The sequence below is a fragment of the Caretta caretta genome, chromosome 10 (genome assembly GCF_965140235.1).
Source record: "Caretta caretta isolate rCarCar2 chromosome 10, rCarCar1.hap1, whole genome shotgun sequence".
NCBI lineage: Eukaryota > Metazoa > Chordata > Testudines > Cheloniidae > Caretta > Caretta caretta.
Window position 1 is genome coordinate 46,916,967 of NC_134215.1, and position 16,815 is coordinate 46,933,781.

Here is a 16,815-nt window from a genome sequence, read left to right on the forward strand (position 1 = left end):
CGAGTCATATGGCTGGAGTGGTATTTGCCTGGGAGCCATTGCTCCTGTGGCAGCTCCCTAAAAAGTCAGTTGAGAGACTCTGTGGAGTTCAGGTTCTCAGATTGGTGTCCTGCTGACAGTGAGTTGTCACCCTAGTATTTTCCTGTGATGCCTTCAGTACTGCTAACAGCAGCAGTAGGAGCAGTCACCTGTTGGTGCATATCTGGCAAACATGCACATATTTCTAAACATGCTAATGGACTCTGGCATGCTCCTAACATTTAGTCACTCACAGCAGAGTGAACACACAGATTATTATTAATACTTCTTTTTCCCCTCTGCGCTCCCACCTAACACAAATCAGTCTCCTTTCTCATTAAATATAAACACCTTGTTCAGAAAGAGTCCACCAGAAGGAGACTGACAAACTGAGGCTTTAATGCACCTGGGAGCTGAGAACAAACTGCTATGTTTCTGTCCCTGTCCGTCCGTGTGTGTCATTGTCCAGTTAATTTATACCTCAAATCCAAGTGGGAGTGAATGCATGTCTTTTTGTCAGCATCATTGGTATAATGATGGGTATTTTCCTGCCCTATTACAGAGACTCTGGATAATGCTGGCCCTTGTTTGGTGTTGGTGGCGGGGGGGATGACAGCAGACTGGTAACTAACGTTGATACTGGAGGCCTGATGTGAAAAACAAATAGCAGATTTCCCAGGAGCTACTGAAGAGCTCTGAGCATGAAAAGACTTGGCCCTTAGTGCCACTGCTTGAAATGTACCTAGAATGTGAAGCCATGAAATGGGCTTAATGCAGATCAAATGTGCGGGTCTCATCAGCCTCAGAGCACAGCAGGTTGTCACAGAATACTCCAGCTGCAAGTGATAAAATGGTCCTTCAGTTGCAGTAATGATGGAAGAGGGAAATGAGGGGAAAGCTGTAACTCTTCCTTTGTTGGGAGATTTTTTTGGGTATGTATTTAGGTGAATTGTACTCTCCATAGCTGTGACCCATGGGAGGGCTCCAGACAGTCCGGGTGACTGTTGTGCAGAACAAACTTTGAACTGGCTCAACAATGTGACCAGTCTACTGACTTGGGGGGCTTGTCCACATGAGACATTAGTGCATGGCAAGCCTGGGTATAAATCTACAGTGCACTAGCTTACTGCACAGTAGCATCCTGTATGGACACTGCTACAGCACACTAAAAATTCCATCGTGCTCTTGGATACATTTGTGTTTCGAAGTGTCCATGTGGGACATTACTGTGTAGCAAGCATGCACTGTAAAGTCAGGCACTGACCTGCCGTGCATGAATGTCCCATACAGACAAGCCCTTATCTTTACCTTGCTTTAAGTTGCTGCACCACCCTCGCACTCTCCCCTTCTAGACTGCATCTTCCTCCTCCCTTCACTGTGGGAGGGTGAAAGGTTGGGAAGGGCATGACTTCCAGCTCTGCTGCAAAAGGAGAGAATTTTAGGGATGTGAATGTTCATATACAACTAAGTATGGCACTGAGCAAGCCTTCTCACATAGTTTTGCTAGTGCATCTCAGTCCTTAGCAGAGAATGATAATCCTAGCAAATTGTGTAGAAGTATTGTGGCATGGATAAACATCCACAAAGCAGTCGGTTTTAGACCTAACCCCTCTGAAACACACTTGCAACTTAAAATGAATCCAAAAAACAGCTCTCCAGAGAACTGCAAACACCTACAATTCCTCCTCTTTTACTTTAGAGGGGAGGAGATGGAGGCGTAGAAAAGGCTGGCAAAAGAAACGTGTGTGTAGTGTAGTTATAGCTGAGTCAGTCCCAGGATACGAGAGACACAAGGTGGGTGAGGTAATATCTTTCATTGGACTAAATTCTGTTAGTGAGAGAAGCACACTTCTGAGACACACAGAGCTCTTCTTCGGGTCCTGAAGAAGAGCTCTATGTGGCTCAGAAGCTTCTCTCTCCCCCACGAACAGAAATTGGTCCAGTAAAAGAAATAGTTATTTCTGTTTCAGAGGAACAGCCGTGTTAGTCTGTATTCGCAAAAAGAAAAGGAGTACTTGTGGCACCTTAGAGACTAACCAATTTATTTGAGCATGAGCTTTCGTGAGCTACAGCTCACTTCCACAGTTATTTCTATGGGCCTTTGTTCTGAACTTCATAGAATCATACAATATCAGGGTTGGAAGGGAGCTCAGGAGGTCATCTAGTCTAACCCCCTGCTCAAGCAGGACCAATCCCCAATTTTTGCCTTAAATGGCCCCCTCAAGGATTGAGCTCTCAACGCTGGATCCCTAAATGGCCCCCTCAAGGATTGAGCTCTCAACGCTGGATTTAGCAGGCCAATGCTCAAACTACTGAGCTATCCCTCCCCCCATTTAGTCATTTCCTGACTGCTCTAGTATGAAATCTTTAGCATCTTCAGGGTCCACTTTCACTGCATGATTGATCTCATTATGCTTTCCTCTTGGATCTGTTGGAATTTTGTTTCACTGACCAATGAAATATACTCGGATAGCACTCTGAAGTATATTTTACCTTTTTCAGAACCCTCTTAGTGCATGCCTTACACTGGATGTGTCCACATTTAGTGTAAATAAGTGCTAAGGAACCCACCCCAGTTGGTCATACTGATGCAGTCACAGACTTTGCATTAGGTACACAGTGATGGTCTTCCTCATGACACTCCTCTCCCTTCTCCCTCCCCCCATTTCCCTGTTTTCACCATGTTGCCATCAAAACTTCTTGGAGGTGTTCTAGTATAATGGAACTATCCTATTGGGATTATCACTAGTGTTTTGCAAGAAGTTACTCTGGAGAAATGACTGTGTGTGGAAGAGAACTAACCGAATATTGTGGTGTAACACTCTGAGGCAGCCTAAGAGATTGCATGTATTAGCACATCAGAAAAGGCTCCTTTTGAAGGAAGGCTGTTTTGTTCATTTAAAGTACTGCCTTTGTGAAGATCTCATAAACCCTCTCTGATGGTACAACTCTGCTAATTCTGGTCAAGGTTACTGTGTGACCTTGGTTTTCCCAGGTGGGTTGGCCATTCTGTTTTTGATGTGCATATACATAGGAGGGACTTTGTAAGCCTGAGCATGTGGTTTTAATTTTTTCCTTTTAGATATGGAAATACTCATGGCAAATACATGGTATTGACAAAAGCATTTACTGATGGATTCTTTTATCTATAGGCAACACTGGTGCTTATCATACACATGTCCAAGATATACCCCCTCCATCTGCCCTTTCTCAACTTCACAAGTTTCTTTTGCTCCTGCAAGGATATCTTGTTTTCTGAATAAAATAATGTAATTCTCTAAATTGGATGTAAACTCTCCACTCCTGTTGTCACTGTTAAGCAGACAGAGTAAGTGATTTTAGAGCAGATGTGTCTCCTAGCACGAAAGCAGAAGTTCCACGGTGAAGAAATCTCCCTCAGCATGCTACTCCAGAAAGAAGAGTTCTCAGTCATTGCTCTCAGGAGAGATGATTCGTGAGCAAATAAAGAATAAAACGTGGATGTTCTGAATTAAATTAACAAACCTCTGTTCTATGCTACCTGGACCCTGAACTGTATAAAGCTCACTTCAGGATTTATTTCAATCACTGAATCGGCTACTTATTTTGGCCAGTTGATCTGATTTAAGGAGCTGAGAACTGTGGTAACTGGGTTCCTGTGTAAAATGATGGATAGGTGTGAAGCAGGGCACATCATTTACTCACTATTCTCCCCATTATTGATTACTTGTTTGTGTGTTAGTTGTATATGCTTTTATTTATATTGCATTCTTTTGTAGGGGCCTTGAGCACTTAAGGAGGGAAGGATCACACTGTATATGATATTAATAGATTCATAGGGCTAGAAGGGACCACAAGGGTCATCTTGTTTAACCCCCAAATCACACAAGGAGTTTGTAGCAAAGCAGGAAATTGAACCTGTATCTCTCTTGTCCCAAGCTAACAGCCTAGCCACTGCACCATCATTCATCTCATTAAGGTTGCAGAGTTAGTCACTCAAGTTAGGAAATTCCAGAATGAAAATCACCCATTCAACCTTAATTCGGCCCCCTTGTGCATGTGTGTTCATATACGTCTGTGCTCGGCATCACAGTGGATGCTGGTAACGGGGTGGAGCACTTGCTGGGAAAGTCCTGCTCGTTGGAGAATTTAGCTGCCAAACGCGGACAAGTCTTTCCCGAGCAGAGATTTTTCAGAGACTTCTAACTTGGCCAAATTTTCCTGCGGCTGATAAAAGGCACAGCTGTGACATGAGAGACCCCCTGCCAAATATTAAGTCCCCTGCTCCAAAGCAGGGAAACATTAACTTTTAATACTGGCAAAATGTGTTTTTTCCCTAATCTTGGAACAGCCTGAAACTGTTTAAAAAAAAAAAAGCTTGAGGCAAACACCCAGCATGGATAATGTCAAAGGTTAAAAAGTTATAAGCAAGTGAAAACGGGGTCTTACAATGGGAATTTTTGAGTATTCGCATAGTAGTGCTACCAGTTCTACCTATAATTAATAGGAAATTAGAGTGGAAGTTTTTTTGTTGCTGGACTCTAGAAGACTTTGTTTTTAAACTTATCCAGAGTTAAGGTAACTAATTGTTAAAACTTTAAATATTTACTGATTGGAGTTGGGATGAATAACTCCTCTTAATTGGTGTGAATGTGTTTCCACATAGTTTGCTTTGTATCCCTCCCTATAATATGCCAATCTGACATCAGTCTTCTCCTAAAATAACCAATTTAAGGACTCCCTATTAAGCTTCTCCCTGGAATGCAGAATTGAGGATGTAAAGTTCACTCCTACCTAGCCACGAGGATTTAGATTTTGTGAAGAGTTAATCTATTGTCGCATAACCTGGATATTAGTGTTCCAAATCCTTTCCTCCCAAAGATCTTCTTTATATTGGAACTTCCTAGTCATTGCGGATGCTCTGGGCTCTTTGGCTTCCTAGCTGACTTGGCAGCCTGTTTCTAATCAAGTGATTAATGACTCTTGCTGTGCTCAAGCAACTCAAAACCTAGCCATTTGGATACTGTGGTGATGAGGGCCTTACAGGTAGGTAGGCAAATACAAAAAGGCAGAACTGTTTGGCATGCATTCCAGACCCTCTGCCACAATCCGTAAGCAGCTGGCCTTATGTTGCCCAGCTAAGCCTAGTTGTGGCTGTATGTCTGTTCCGCTTCCTTCATTCCTTTGCATTTCTTTCAAACGTATTCATGTGTCCTCTTTGACTGGTGAAGAAGAGTTCATCTCCCACCTCTGCTTGTTAGTCCAAAGGTCGTAGGGGTGGAAACCCCACCAGTTGCAAAGCTGTTCAACATCTGGCAGAGAAATGGGAAATAGCAAATCTATTGGACCCAGCTGTGTCAGTAGCAGTTGAACAGTGGGACTTTATTTGATTTTAATATGAGGAGCAGTAAATTTCCATGGGACCTCGACTGGGATGGGAGTGCACTTGACACTGGGATGTAGTAGCCCCCTTCCCCTGAAACTTAAAATGGTTGGAGGCTTGGTCAGTATACTAGGGTTGTGGTCACTGGGAAAGTGTGTGCACATGCCAGTTAGGCTGCCTCCGGCTCAGCAGCTGAAATCTGATAAGGGGCCGCTAACTGTCAGTCTCACTTATTGAGGAGGGAAGCAGAGACCGATGGCATTTCTAGGGGTCTAGATAAGAACTGGGCCTCCTGTCAAATAGAACATGATTAATTACCCTCAGTCCCAGCTCCTGCTTTGATAGGAGTTTCTGATGATCCGCAGGCTTGCAGATCAGGTGGTGACATTCCCATTGGGAGGTGAGAATGCCCGCTGTGGAAATGCAGCAAACCTGGGGAGAGATTAGATCAGTGATGGCGCTGGCAGAGAGAGATCCTTTATTCTCATTTCCCCATAGCTGCTTTTCTCATTTTAACGTCGGCAGCTTACGCAATAGAGGTGACAACGGAACCTTTCATGTGGAGGAACTGGGAACAGTTTGAATGACTGCTGCATGTATGGTCCCTGGTTCAGCATAACCAGCCCTGCTTAAAACCCTGGATTTTGTGCTTGGAGATGATTCCAAGTAAAACAGGAGCCTGGAATGGGGACTTCTAATGTTAATTGCATATTGCTGATTAATTTAATCAATGGACTCCATTTAGAGAGAAGAGGAATAAAGAGGGATAGTGCACATGTAAAAAGTACAACCGCATTCGCCCTCCCTCCCCAACTAATTTAGTTTTCATTTCATTTCAAGATTCAGTTCCTGCTTTCCTCATTTTTTTAAAATCTCCACAGGCTTGCTCCAGCCTGCCTCACAGGCCTCACCCTCTTCCTTCTCCATTCCCTCTGATCTCTGGTGCTTCTGTCCTACCCCTTCACGCACTGTTGGTCTGCTCCCCCGCCGATTCTGAAGTCTCGAATAGCATCTCTTCCCTCATCTTGTATCTGTAGGCAAGTTATTGACAATGGTCTTGTGTTTACCTATTCATTTCTCTCTCTAACTCTATGAAGCATTTTGTTAAAGTTTGTATGAAAGACATTCTGAAAAATGTTATTGCATGGCGGCATCCTTATCTAGTGTGTGTCTCTCTAGAAAGGGAATCTTTAAAGAGGTATGAGGGAGAGATTTAAAGAGTACATCACTAGGAAGAGTGTGAAGAAATTGCCCAGGGAATCGCTGTGACAAAGGAAGGGTAATGACCTCTCTTTAATCAAACCAGGTTAGAACTCCCAAACCTGGCCGAGAAACGATCTCTCAAAGAAGTGTTGGCACAGGGTAAAGAGGAGAAGAAGGATAGGTCGCTGCTCTGGTTGAGTCCCAGGCTAAAATCCCACAAAGACCAGCCATCCTGAGGCATGTGTAAGGGGCAGGAGGAGGGAATATTTTGTTCCAAAATGTAGGTCTTGAAACACGTGGATAAATTACATTATCCCCAGTTTACAGATGGGAAGATCGAGGCACAAATCAGTAAAGTGATTAGCCAAAGTCATACAGGAAAAAGGCAGGAGAGCAAAGAACCCAGGTCTTCTGACTCGCTCACCAGTGCTCTTTCCATGGGACCTTGTAGACTCCTGGCCTCCAGTTGTAAGAATACCTGTTAAAAGAAAGCTTATGCTCAAATAGATTTGTTAGTCTCTAAGGTGCCACAAGTACTCCTTTTCTTTTTGCGAATACAGACTAACACGGCTGCTACTCTGAAACCTGTTAAAAGAATACTTCCAAGGTTCTCTTCTTCCTCACTCCCCACACACCTCTCCAAAATTAGGAAAGAGCAAGCCAATTACTCAGCCCCATATGCTTCTCAAACAAGGGAGACATTCAAAACCATCAGAATAAAACCTTTAAGCTTCTGTGTATTTATTCAGTTACATTCTCTTGAAGGTAAAAGAAGGCTTTCAGAGAGGGGAATGGTATGGTTGGGAAGAAGGGGCTGCAAAGGTGGCTCGGTCATAACTACAGTCATGATTTTTTCAAGAAACCCCAACTGTAATTACAACTTCCTCCCCTTCACAAAATCCACCTGCCTACGGGCTGTTCGGTGGCTTCTCCTTTTTTCATATCCTCAAATTCAGGTGTCTTGCAGAGGATTTTGAAAGTGGGAACAACTTTGCCCCTCCCTATTTGTCCATCCATCTCCAGAGATACCTGACTCAGCCCCCAGCTTGCTTACTTCTCCCACCCACATTTTCATGCTTTCTACGAGCTTGCTCCAGGAGCGCCCTGGCTGGATTGATCTAGAAGAGCTATCTTATCCTGTAAATCCTGCCCACCTCTACAGTGATCCCTACAAGTAATGGCTAGGTTGTGGGGTAGTCAAGGAAAACTGATCTAACCTTTCTTTTAAAATATAATATATACAAAATATTGAGCCATTTTAAAATCTTGACTCCCATTGTCCTGCCCTTGATCCTTTGTCATATTAGAGGACAGAGACAATCTGCCTGGTTGTTTGTACAGCATTTAGCACAGCAGAGCCCCCATTTTCATTGGTGCCTCTGGTCACGACTGCAGTATGAGGACATTTGTGTTCCTCAGAATCCCATCATGTCAGTTGAGCAGCAACCCTTTTCCGTGGGATACAAATGCTTCTCCCTGCTGTTTATTATAGTGCCTAGGCCCCAGTCTGATTCTGATTACTTGGTATCAGAGGTGAGGTGGCCTGGGATTGTATAGTGGGCTCACTTCAAGGGAGGAAAAGGTAGTAATTCCTGCAGCAACAGTGTGGAGAGGAGCCCTGCCACCCCTTCTCTGATTTGAAGGAGACCCCAAAGCCAGTGTAGCGGCTGCAGAAGGCGTTTTTGTGAGCTGGTAGAATAGAGGGAGACAGGCTGGAAAGTACAGTAAAATGAGTTTGCCATCAAACAGCAACAAGTCTTATGCTGTGCCCCAGGTCGGTGACCTTTCCCTCTGGAATTCTCCCCTCTGACCTCCAGATCATTAATCCTGATGCTGCCAGATGACAGTAATCCATCATTGGCCCTGACAAGGCTTGCAGCCGACTGTGAAAGGATCCGCTCTGCTCCAGCCTCCTCCTGTCCCGTGATGCTACTTGTTTTTCAGCCTTTCTGTGTTCAGAGCTGGAGGTTTCCAATAAAGACTTTATCACCTTTCCCTTCCTCTGAAAGGACTGGGGGAGGGGCTCAAAGAGCAGCCTTTCCTCACTTACTGTCTGCGTTTCGTAATCCGCTCCTGTGAAATGTGCTTTGCTCTGGCTGACAAAACCAGTGGAGAGCATCCAGAGCTTACGGGAACCCAAAACACAACCCCTGTTGCATTCCCTAGCTCATGCAAGTTAAGAGAATGTTACTCAACGTTCTCCTTTTATGGAAAGTCCCGTAGCATTTCATAGAACATGACCACTTCCCTCTATGCTGTGGTTTTAGCTTTCCTACAGAATGTAACAGAAAGGGTGTCTCTCTTGTAAAACTCTGCAGGATGGTTAAAGAAAATCCATTAAAAATCTCATTCTGTGGGTTTTTGGAGTCATTTTTTATAGACTCTTATAGAAGTTCCTATAAGGGTCCTAAGTATCAGAGGGGTAGCTGTGTTAGTCTGTATCCACAAAAAAACTGAGGAGTGCAGTGGGACCTTAAAGACTAACAGATTCATTTGGGCATAAGCTTTCGTGGGTAAAAAACCCACTTCTTCAGATGCATGGAGTGAAAATTACAGATACAGGCATAAATATATATTGGCACATGAAGAGAAGGGAGTTAGGTTAGAGTTAGAGAAGGTAACTCCCAACTCCCTTCTCTTCATGTGCCAATATATATTTATGCCTGTATCTGTAATTTTCACTCCATGCATCTGAAGAAGTGGGTTTTTTACCCATGAAAGCTTATGCCCAAATGAATCTGTTAGTCTTTAAGGTGCCACTGCACTCCTCGTTTTTTCTATAAGGGTCCTGTTTTTAAAAGCTATCCAGAGGAAGAGGGTATTTCCTGGTGGTTACAGCTGGGTATGGGAAGGCAGATTTGGGTTCTGTTCCTCCACTAGCTTTTTTACTCTGTGCCTCAGTTTCCCCATCTGTAAAATGGGGATAATATTTTCACAATCCCTCTGTGAGGTAGGTGAATGAATTCATTAATATATGTAAAGTACTTTGAGATCATGGGTTGAGAGGAGCTAGAGAGGGTGAAAAATTGTGATTTTGGCTAAAGCTGTTTCAAAAAAAAATCTGTAATATCTCAGTATTTCCCCTTGCCAACCCCTTGTTTTCCTGAGGAACCTTATTAATGGCCCTTTCTTTCATGTTCCAGCTGTCCCATCTGGCCACTGTCCAAGCATAGCTGGATGAAAGTCCCTTATGAGCGAGCTAATACTATTCTCTAAATTGGATTGGGGAAGAGTGGATGGTTTTGAGCAACACAAGATGGTCTCGGGGGAGGAGGAAAGAAGTGGGAGGAGTGCTCCAGTTGTGCCCTCCCCTGTCATTGTTGACCAAAGAACTGGGCTCTGATATGGACCGTAGCATCATCAGTGCAACTTTTGTAATTATCTACTTTGTTGGAACACTCTGGCATCCATTGAAAGTGGCCACCTTGTCAGAAATATCCAGCAGTAAAGGGGTTAAAAACAAACTCTCTTCCTATTTGTGGGGTGGGATGAAAGAGGGTTAAATAAGACTTTTATTCACACACCCTGCCCTGCAGAGAAGTTGAAAGTTCCGAGTTCAGTGTCTGCAAGTCCTCCAAGGAAAATAAGCGAACAAGTCATTGACATAAGCCACCAGCTCTATTAAACGAGGGCTGTGGCGAGAAGGTGGAGCACATGCTCTTGCCAGACTGTTCCTACAGAGTTTTCTATACGGAAATGCTGACTCTGTCTGCGCGGAACCTTTAACCATGCTAAGTGAACTTCTTTACAAATCTTAACACAGTTCAAGCTGACTTAGGCCTTGTCTACACTAGAAAATTGTACCGCTTTACTCATCCTGTTATAGTTAAAGTGGTATAACCCCTCTATGTGGACACAGTTCTAGCAGTATAAAGGTGCTTGCCGTATGGGAAGGAGAATAAGTTATCTTGGTATAGGGCATATTTATGCTGGTATATTTGCATCTACCCTAGGAGTTGTACTGGTGGAACTATACTAGTAAAAAAAATAAATCACACCCTAACCAACACATTTATACTGTCATAATTTTCAAGTGTAGACCAGCCCTTGGTTTAAACTCTGACTGGCTAATTAGGGTGAATGGGGACCAAACACATTTACATTGTTTGGGAATGATTACAGTCTTGGTCCTGGAGGGAACTATAGGATGCAAAATGAAAACGGCAGATGAGATACCACTGATAGATAACAGGCTGGCATTACTGCTTTACAGGTGCTTCCCCTGTGGCAAGAAGACAACTAAACGGGGATATATGATAGATGTATACAGAATAGTTCATGGTCAGTCCAGGGTTCCAATTTACCTTCTCCCATAATACAAGAACAAGGAGACAACTCAGTACAACTGAAAGATAGCAAGTTTAAAACTAACAAAAGGATGTCTTTTATATAGCATATAATTAGCTGGTGAAACTCCGTGCCAGCAGGTATTGAGGGGAAAAGGCATAACAGGATTCTAAAAAAAGATTACACACTTGGGGCATTGGGAATGTCGGTGGAGTTTAGATGGACTCTTACACAAAGCAGAATAAAAACCATTTATAAGGGCCATAAAGTCTTTTGCTCTATGGCGTATACCATATGCCACTGTTGGGTGTTGGAAGAAATCTCCTCTGTGGACTAATTATTTCGCAATTGTCCATTACTGAGTTTCTTATTCTGTCCTGTAAAGATTTTGGTACTGACTTGTGTCCTAGACAGGACAGTGAAATTAGATGGATCATTGCTTTGATCCAGTATGGCATTTTCTATGTAATGAAATATTTGCCATGCCTACATTTTTCTTTCTTGTTAGCTAGATTTCATTAGTTTCAACTTTGAAATCGCAGCTTCTTGCTTTTAAGTTCTGGGAAAGGGGCACTGGCTGGTTAAAAATCAGATTTTCATACCTGTGTTAACCTGTGAGTTTACTAAAACTGAACAGAAGTTTGTCCCACAGCACGCTGCAAAAGGAAGCCTAGAGTCTGAAATCTAATGTACATTTCACTCTCTATGCTGATTGTTTACTCAGTTTGGACAATGAAAATGGATGTTAGTTTCACTTTCTGGCTCTCAGGCACTAGTTTCTTGCTACTGTATTCGGATTGCAAATGCAGCAAGGGAAGGTCTGCAACGTTTTCCAGAAAACCCACTTAAATTGAATTTTTTAAAAGAAATCAGATTTCAGTTGATCTTCAATTTCTGTTAAACCTAATTTTAGAAAGCCTAGATGTTGACTCTAAATCAACTGGGCAACAACGTCCCTTTAAACACAAGCTGCGGGAGGGAGTCGGGGGACTTATCATTTGCAAATGTGCTCATAATGCATAAAATAGCCAAATTGTGGTTGGAGGTGAACGAGACAGAGTGCTGGAGTAAGCGTCCAAACTCCTCTCGCTCCCTAATCACCCCTCTCCCCCCAAAAAAGAGAGGGGGCAGCAGTGACATAGTAATAGAGAGTATCAGAATTCAGCTTCCCCATGCTTGTAGTGGTGGTGGTGGGGAGGCTGGAAGCAGTGTAGCGACAGCATTAGAGTGGGGGGATCATCCACTGACCCTCTCTGGCTTATGCAGGAACAGTTCTGATGGACTCTGGAGGCAGCTGTAATCTGGCTTCCCTCTGCCAGGGAGAGTGTCAGCACCAAATAAGGAATAAGAGAGAAGAGCTTAAAATGGGAGAAGGGGGTTAAGATCACTCAAGGGAGGGGAAACAGGAGTAAGACCAAAAGTACTGTACTAAGAGCGTGAGCAGAAGAAACTGCAAAAGGGGAGTGTGGCTAGGGGGAGAGTAGATCTTAGCCAAAATATCATCATTCCCTTCCACATCTGCTCTCTCATATTAAGTACAGAAAATATAAAAGAGGAAGAGAATATTCTGACAACCACTCAGAGAATCCTGATGCATAAGCAGGTCTTGTTCTTTGCTAGGAGCTGTTTTGTGGGTTCTTCAGCTCCCTCATGAGCATGAATGAAACAAATTGTTGTGTCTAGTAGTGCACTGGGAAGCTCACATAGATCAAACCTCTGTGCTGCTCCTCTGCTGTCTTTCACATCTCCGGTCCTGACTTGAAAAACCCTCTACTTCCCCTCCCCTGAGTTTGCCTATTCCACAAGTTGCTGCCTAGCTGCATGTTTTGATTTGTCTGGTAATTGCTTTTGCCTGCAGGAAAGGATTTTCCATGAACAGGACTTGGTGTGTAGCTAAGTCGCTCTCATTTTCTTGCCTACAGAGCGCATTCTGGTCAGGTTACAAACAAGATTGCCTTCATTTCTCATTAGCGGGAAGATCAATAGCTCCAACCTGCCTGACTGTTTCTTGTCCTCATTTTCTGTCTCCATGATCCCCTCCCTGCCGTCCTGTTGTGATATTGCAGGAACTCCCATCAATCGGATCCCCATCATGGCGAAGCAGATCCTGGATCTCTATATGCTCTACAAACTGGTGACTGAGAAAGGGGGGCTGGTGGAAATCATAAACAAGAAGATATGGCGGGAGATCACCAAAGGCCTTAACCTGCCCACCTCCATCACCAGTGCAGCGTTTACACTTCGGACCCAGTAAGTATAGAGCCCTCCTGCATGCAACAGTAGGAAGTGGGGAGGGGGAAAAGTAGAGAGGAGAAAGGAAGAGGGGGGATGAGGGGAAAGAAATAAGCAAATTGTCCCCTTCTATGGCAAGAATGGACCTGATTGGCTGTTTGTTTCGACCTTCCTCCACCTTGTTCCCCATAGTCTCTTCACCTCAGCTTCGCGCCACACCATCGCCTCTTACCTTCTTTCCCCCTGCTCTGCCCCCTCACCTCCTTTCTCTTCAGTGATCCCTCTCTCTTCAATTGTCTTTCTCTTTAGCTGATCCCCTCCAAACTAAATCAGCCTCCACCCCTCCAAAAGTAATAATCATGGAACGACCATGCCATTTGTTGCAATCACATGGTTACCCCTTCCCCCACCCTGTGTCTGGTCTGGTAGATTGTAAGCTTTGGGGCACGGAGCATCTGCTGCTTTATGTTTGTGCAGTGCCTAGCATGATGAGGGCCCATTTATGGTTGGCCTAAGATACTAGTGTAGTAAACATTATAAATAATAATAATCAAATAGTCTTCTGAGTTTCCACTTGTGTTTTAGCACCTAGATACTGTGGTAATTGCTCCCAGCCCCATAAATACTTAATATAGATTAGATAGGATAGCACTAAACCTAGGGAGAGAGGAATAGAACTGGCAACATGGAGGCAGGCAAAGGTGGCTCCTAACATTTTTGTTCAGGCTAAGAGGCAGTGTGGTTCAGTGACTTGAGCAGGGCACTGGGAATCAGGACTCGGGGATTCCCAGCTCTGTCCCGAATTCATTATGTGACCTCTCCATCCCTCAGTTTCTCATTCTGTAAAATGGAGATACTCACAAATTTCACTGATGTTCCTAAAGTGCTTTGAGAGCCTTGGAAAAGGCTCTATAGAAGGGTAAAAAACAATTCCCCATCTGTAAAATGAAAATGATGATACTGGCCTCCTTTGGAGTGTGCTTTGAGATCTACTCATGAAAAGTGCTGGATAAGAGCTGTGTGCTGGTCTTATCACTGGAGCAGGAGAGTAGTAAAGTCTTTTCATTCTAAACTGCTTCTCCATAGCTTGGCAGTTCTTGGAACGTGCCTTTTCACTACACTTTTCCAGGCGTGGCCTCTTCCCAAAGTGATTTTTTTTTTTTTAAAAAAAAAGCTTGGACAAACCATGTTCGGCCTCTTTTGAATACAAGGAGAGTTTGGGAGTTTTATTACGTTTTTTCAAACAGTCAAAACAGCTGGGTATAGAAAGTTGAAATGTGGCATGGAAACAGCTCTCAGTGAGGATAAGTACTTGTGAGTGTTCAGTCAAATTTAGTTGTGCCCAGGTTTAAAAATCGCATGCCTAGTACAGTTAATATGGGATTTTTCACCATGTTCTTAAAGCACACAGAGAAAGAAGGTGCTGCTGGACCCTGTGCAACTAATTTAGGAACATAGTGAAAAATATACTGAAGGTGTAGATTCATAGATTCCAAGGCCAGAAGGGATCACTGTAATCATCTGGTCTAACCCCCTGTATAACACAGGCCAGAGAACTGCCCCAAATAATTCCTAGAGCTGAGGTTTTAGGTCATGATTTAAAAATTGTCAGTGATGGAGAATCCACCACAGCCTTTGGTAAGTTGTTCCAGTGGTTAATGACTCTCATTGCTAAAAAAGAACACCTTATTTCTATCCTGAATTTGTTCAGCTTCATCTCCCAGCCATTAGATTGTGTTCTGCTAGACTGAAGAGCCTGCTGATAAATATTTGTTCCCCATGTAGATATTTAGAGACTGTAGTCAAATCATCCCTTAAATCTATAACTAGGTCTGTGACTAAATATATTGGCTTCTGGCAAGGGCTGCATGGGAGCTTTGGCCCCTATCCTTCTGAACCTTGAAGGCGCAAAAGGGCTAGGGACCCCTAATGTGCACTAGATCAGTTGCCTAGGTGGGAGCCCTCCTCTGATGCACCTTGGGAGCTTGGCAATTCTTTGGGCTCAGAGAAAGGAGAATTTCTCCAGTGACCCTCCCTACGGCCATTCAGGAAAGCATCTCCCTCCTCAGTTGCTTGGGCCAAGGGGGCACCAGTAATCTAGTCACATAAGTTCAGATAAGGGAATTCACGTTGCTTATGTCAATTTTCTTCCAATCAGAAGAGCTTTGCTGTCTCAGAGAGTGAGGTGCCTGCTCTATTTTATTTTTCTTTTCTATGTAATTTACTTAGAACAAACCCCTAAAACCCACCAAAGAAATTCCAGGAGAGGGGGGCAAAACCAAGAGACGATTATGGTTGTACAGCTTATCACTCGAGTCAAGCAATTTGAAAGTTAGAATTGATCCCTTAACTGTTCCCTTTGTGCATAAGCATTCAAATTATGATCTTTAATTGTATGACCATGCAAAATTTCTTAAAGACAATATTATGTCACACACTTTCTTTCAACTTCCTTAGAGTTACATATGTAGCATCATGTAGTAGGGTGCTGTCCTCTGCAAAGGCTGGACTATGAGTCCATGAAAGTCATCTGTTTGAAAATGACACCTGACACCCAAACTATACAGCTGGTGGCAGACTAAGCATAAGACCGCAAAGCAAAAATGAATAGTGGTTGGCAGAGTTAGGTCTTCAAAGGGCCCAGTCCTGCAAGCACTCCTGAGCAATGCTTAGTACCATGAGAATTCCCATAATCTACTTTTTTCAGGTGCTGCTGAGTACACTTGCTTTGATCTCCCCTCTCCATGTGTTTCTCTCAGGTATATGAAGTACTTATATGCCTACGAATGTGAGAAGAAGTCCCTTAGCTCTCCTGCTGAGCTGCAGGCTGCGATCGATGGCAACAGGCGGGAAGGCAGACGGCCCAGCTACAGCTCCTCCTTGTTCAGTTATTCACCCACCACCACAGGGCCTCCTTCCCTCCTGTCTCCTCCAAAGATCCGCTTCCCGATCATCGGCCTGACCCCAGGCAGTGGAACCAGCAACTCCCGTCTCTCTCCAGCGGCAGCTATCAGGAAAGGTCTGCTATTGACCTCTGTGCAGGACAGAGAATGTCTGTGGGGGGAGTAGGCAGTGGGTGAAATTCAATTTCAATGTCTGGCCAAACTTGGGTAAAAGAAAGTTTGGGGACAGTGAGAGGACTTGGATGGCTCAGGGATACAGAGCCGTCAAGCTCCAGGTTAACCAGTTTACGTATGCGCTGGGTCAGTAGCGGCAGCATTGTCATTGATACTGACTAATCACCCAGGACTGCAGAGCAGGATGAGAGAGGGAAGGATAGAGGAATGAGGACAGGACTGGGATCAACCAGGAGTTACTGGGGCTCTAGACCCAGCTCCAGGTCTGACTTCCTCTGCTGCCTTAGGCAAGTCACTTAACCTGTCTGCATCCCTAGTTCCCCATCTGTAAAATGGTGGGTAATTCCCGGCAATGTGGTGGAGATTAATTAGCTAATCTTTGTTAGTTGTGTGAAGGTCAAAACTGTGATGGAAGTGCTAAATCCTGTTAGGAAGTGTGAGTGATGCTATTAGAGGTTGTGAAAATAAGCAGCCACCCCATCTTGGGGGCGGATTGGAAATATTCTGGTAAATTTCAGAGGAAAAAAGAAAGGGCAGGGGGTGTCTCATCTGCTCACTTTAGTGCAAGTCTCCGAAGGAGTTTCAGAAGCCCAGATCCTCAAAGGATTCAGGCTCCTGATGTTCATTGGTTTCAGT

At 44.0% G+C, this 16,815-nt stretch overlaps 1 protein-coding gene and 1 long non-coding RNA gene across 3 annotated transcripts in view; one reads left to right on the top strand and one right to left on the bottom strand.

Annotated features, from left to right (window-relative positions):
- The window catches only part of ARID3B (AT-rich interaction domain 3B), a 43,123-nt gene that overhangs the window by 20,570 nt on the left and 5,738 nt on the right, over nt 1-16,815 (top strand). The window contains exons 5-6 of the mRNA XM_048865976.2: nt 12,937-13,120; nt 15,862-16,121. Coding sequence (XP_048721933.2) covers nt 12,937-13,120; nt 15,862-16,121 — 444 coding nt within the window. The remainder of the gene's footprint in view (nt 1-12,936; nt 13,121-15,861; nt 16,122-16,815) is intronic.
- On the bottom strand, nt 1,901-13,418 carry LOC125643425 (uncharacterized). Of its 2 annotated transcripts, none has more exons than XR_012670201.1 (5): nt 13,363-13,418; nt 7,008-7,061; nt 6,292-6,411; nt 5,699-5,812; nt 1,901-5,309 (listed from the first exon to the last, which is right to left on the bottom strand). It is a non-coding gene; the product is annotated as an uncharacterized LOC125643425 (long non-coding RNA). The 2 variants fall into 2 exon arrangements; XR_007358725.2 differs by having other exon boundaries at nt 13,335-13,416.